General features: G+C 33.5%; 1 protein-coding gene across 1 annotated transcript in view; it reads left to right on the plus strand.

The window, feature by feature from the left end:
• Positions 1–216: 216 nt before the first annotated feature.
• The window catches only part of LOC111083037 (phosphatidate cytidylyltransferase, mitochondrial-like), a 4,846-nt gene continuing 2,381 nt past the window's right edge, over positions 217–2,681 (plus strand). The window contains exons 1-2 of the mRNA XM_022379248.1: positions 217–627; positions 2,625–2,675. Coding sequence (XP_022234956.1) covers positions 474–627; positions 2,625–2,675 — 205 coding nt within the window. The 5' untranslated portion in view covers positions 217–473. The remainder of the gene's footprint in view (positions 628–2,624; positions 2,676–2,681) is intronic.

A 2,681-nucleotide genomic window follows, 5' to 3' on the forward strand; every position in this document is an offset into this window, starting at 1 on the left:
GTCTTATTTAAGTTTTACCAATGGTTTGTTACAAAGTTTCAGAGTCTTGACTGTAATTTATTATCTATACTACTGACATTGTCTTATTTAAGTTTTACCAATGGTTTGTTACAAAGTTTCAGAGTCTTGACTGTAATTTATTATCTATACTACTAACATTGTCTTATTTAAGTTTTACCAATGGTTTGTTACAAAGTTTGACTATATTACTTATAGATAAAACACGTTTTAATTACTGTGATCAACAGTAAGAAACCAGCAGTCTTTAACTGGTAAACCTGTTTACTGTTGTAGCTACCTCTTCTCATATGTTGCATATTTCTTCTTAAAATTTAGTGAACTTTATATATACTTCATTGTTACAACGATCGGTCGATTGATCTTAATCAATATTTGTCGTTTGAAACAGAATTCATTTATGCGATAGTAATAAACTGTTCTGTTATCTATTTCTTCACCAGAAAGACTGCAGCATGAACAATCAACTACACCATCTCAATCTGTTGCCTAAGAAGGTTCAGCATCATTTGTATATAGCCTATAATAAAGATGGTCGACATCATGATGTGGAAGATGTAATGAGAGCCTTGGCTAACGACATTGAATGTGGAGATATGGTTGCTTTAGGTAGGAATAAGGCGTTTTATCCGTAAAGTCATTATCCTGCAACATTTTTCATCTCCACCCAAGAATACACGTGTCTAAGTCATTCTTATGTACAGTGTTTCACGACAGTCTTTGATCCTGTAGAGAATACGTGTTGAAATTTGTCTCCATTAAAATCACTTCAATAATATTGACTCACCATTGCTAATAAGATGTTAGGCTATTTAGAGAAGGATAAGAATATAAAATAATTGTAATAACGTGTTTTAAGAATTGTAAACCTCTCGTATATATATATATGCATCTATGGGTGATTATTTATATGAGAAGTACGTAGATTTATTACAGTCCTAGTGTGGTATTCTCAGGTGAACTGATTTCCACCCAAGCATCAGATAGGAGTGGTTAATAATGGGAGAATTAACCGGAAATTTACAGAGTAATCTGGATGTGAGAAATAAGGAGACTGGACACATATAACGTAAAGTGAAACAAACAAATAATAAAACTATTGTCTCTAACGGACCCGTGAATCAATCGACAGCTTTCTTCTTTGATGTAATTTCATTACAAACAAATAATAAAACTACTGTCTCTAACGGACCCGTGAATCAATCGACAGCTTTCTTCTTTGATGTAATCTTCATTAAAAACAAATAATAAAACTAATGTCTCTAACGGACCCATGAATCAGTCGACAGCTTTCTTCTTTGATGTAATCTTCATTACAAACAAATAATAAAACTATTGTCTCTAACGGACCCATGAATCAATCGACAGCTTTCTTCTTTGATGTAATCTTCATTACAAACAAATAATAAAACTACTGTCTCTAACGGACCTGTGAATCAATCGACAGCTTTCTTTTTTGATGTAATCTTCATTACAAACAAATAATAAAATTATTGTCTCTAACGGACCCGTGAATCAATCGACAGCTTTCTCCTTTGATGTAATCTTCATTACAAACAAATAATAAAACTTCTGTCTCTAACGGACCCGTGAATCAATCGACAGCTTTCTCCTTTGATGTAATCTTCATTACAAACAAATAATAAAATTATTGTCTCTAACGGACCCGTGAATCAATCGACAGCTTTCTCCTTTGATGTAATCTTCATTACAAACAAATAATAAAACTTCTGTCTCTAACGGACCCGTGAATCAGTCGACAGCTTTCTCCTTTGATGTAATCTTCATTACAAACAAATAATAAAATTATTGTCTCTAACGGACCCGTGAATCAATCGACAGCTTTCTTCTTTTGATGTAAATCTTTGAAGTACTTATGCTTAAGGCTTTGTACTGATACAGGAAACCTTGGTTCTTTTTTTGTTATGCGAGTGGTCATTTGGCAGCTGTAACATACAAACATCATCCACTCAGTCGGCAAAGGATGCTGCAATTAGTGGAAAACCACAGTAAATGGAACAAACTGTCAGAAGTTTGTACTCTTTAGTCTCATGTTGTTTTCTGGCAGGAGAAAACTGGTCAATAAACACCTACGCGACCCCTGATCTTAGAATTGCTTTAATGACACAGGAGGTCATGAAGTTGTTAAATGACCTAGGGAGGGGCTGAAATTAGGCAGGCTTTTGATTAAACAACTTTTGACGATTCTTCTTTTTATGTAGTTATCAGTTTTGTATAAAATTCTTGTTGATTTCCAATCAATTTGGTGGCCAGAATATCTGCTATCAAGAAAAAAGGCATTATTTTGGTTTACATATTTGCTGAGTAGATAATATACGCTATAGCAGACAAAGACACAAAAGCGACTTCGGGTGGTTTTCTATGTGCTTACACTAAACTTGCATAGAAACAGACTACGTGAAAAAAATCTAAAACTTTCTCTATTTTAAAGAATTCTTCTTTTTTTTTTTATATTCTGTAGGGGAAAGACACTACAGAATCAAGTAAACTGAGACAAGTAAATAGGTAGATTGAGAATTACTGGGCTTATAAAGTTTCTCATAATTTCACTTTGTTGCTTATATGTTACTATTATTCATTTCCAGCTGTACGAGATATTGTCTGGCAGTCTAGTTGGTCACAGAGTTTGAAAGGGATATTCA

The sequence above is a fragment of the Limulus polyphemus genome, unplaced genomic scaffold, assembly GCF_000517525.1.
Source record: "Limulus polyphemus unplaced genomic scaffold, Limulus_polyphemus-2.1.2 Scaffold7991, whole genome shotgun sequence".
Classification (NCBI taxonomy): domain Eukaryota; kingdom Metazoa; phylum Arthropoda; class Merostomata; order Xiphosura; family Limulidae; genus Limulus; species Limulus polyphemus.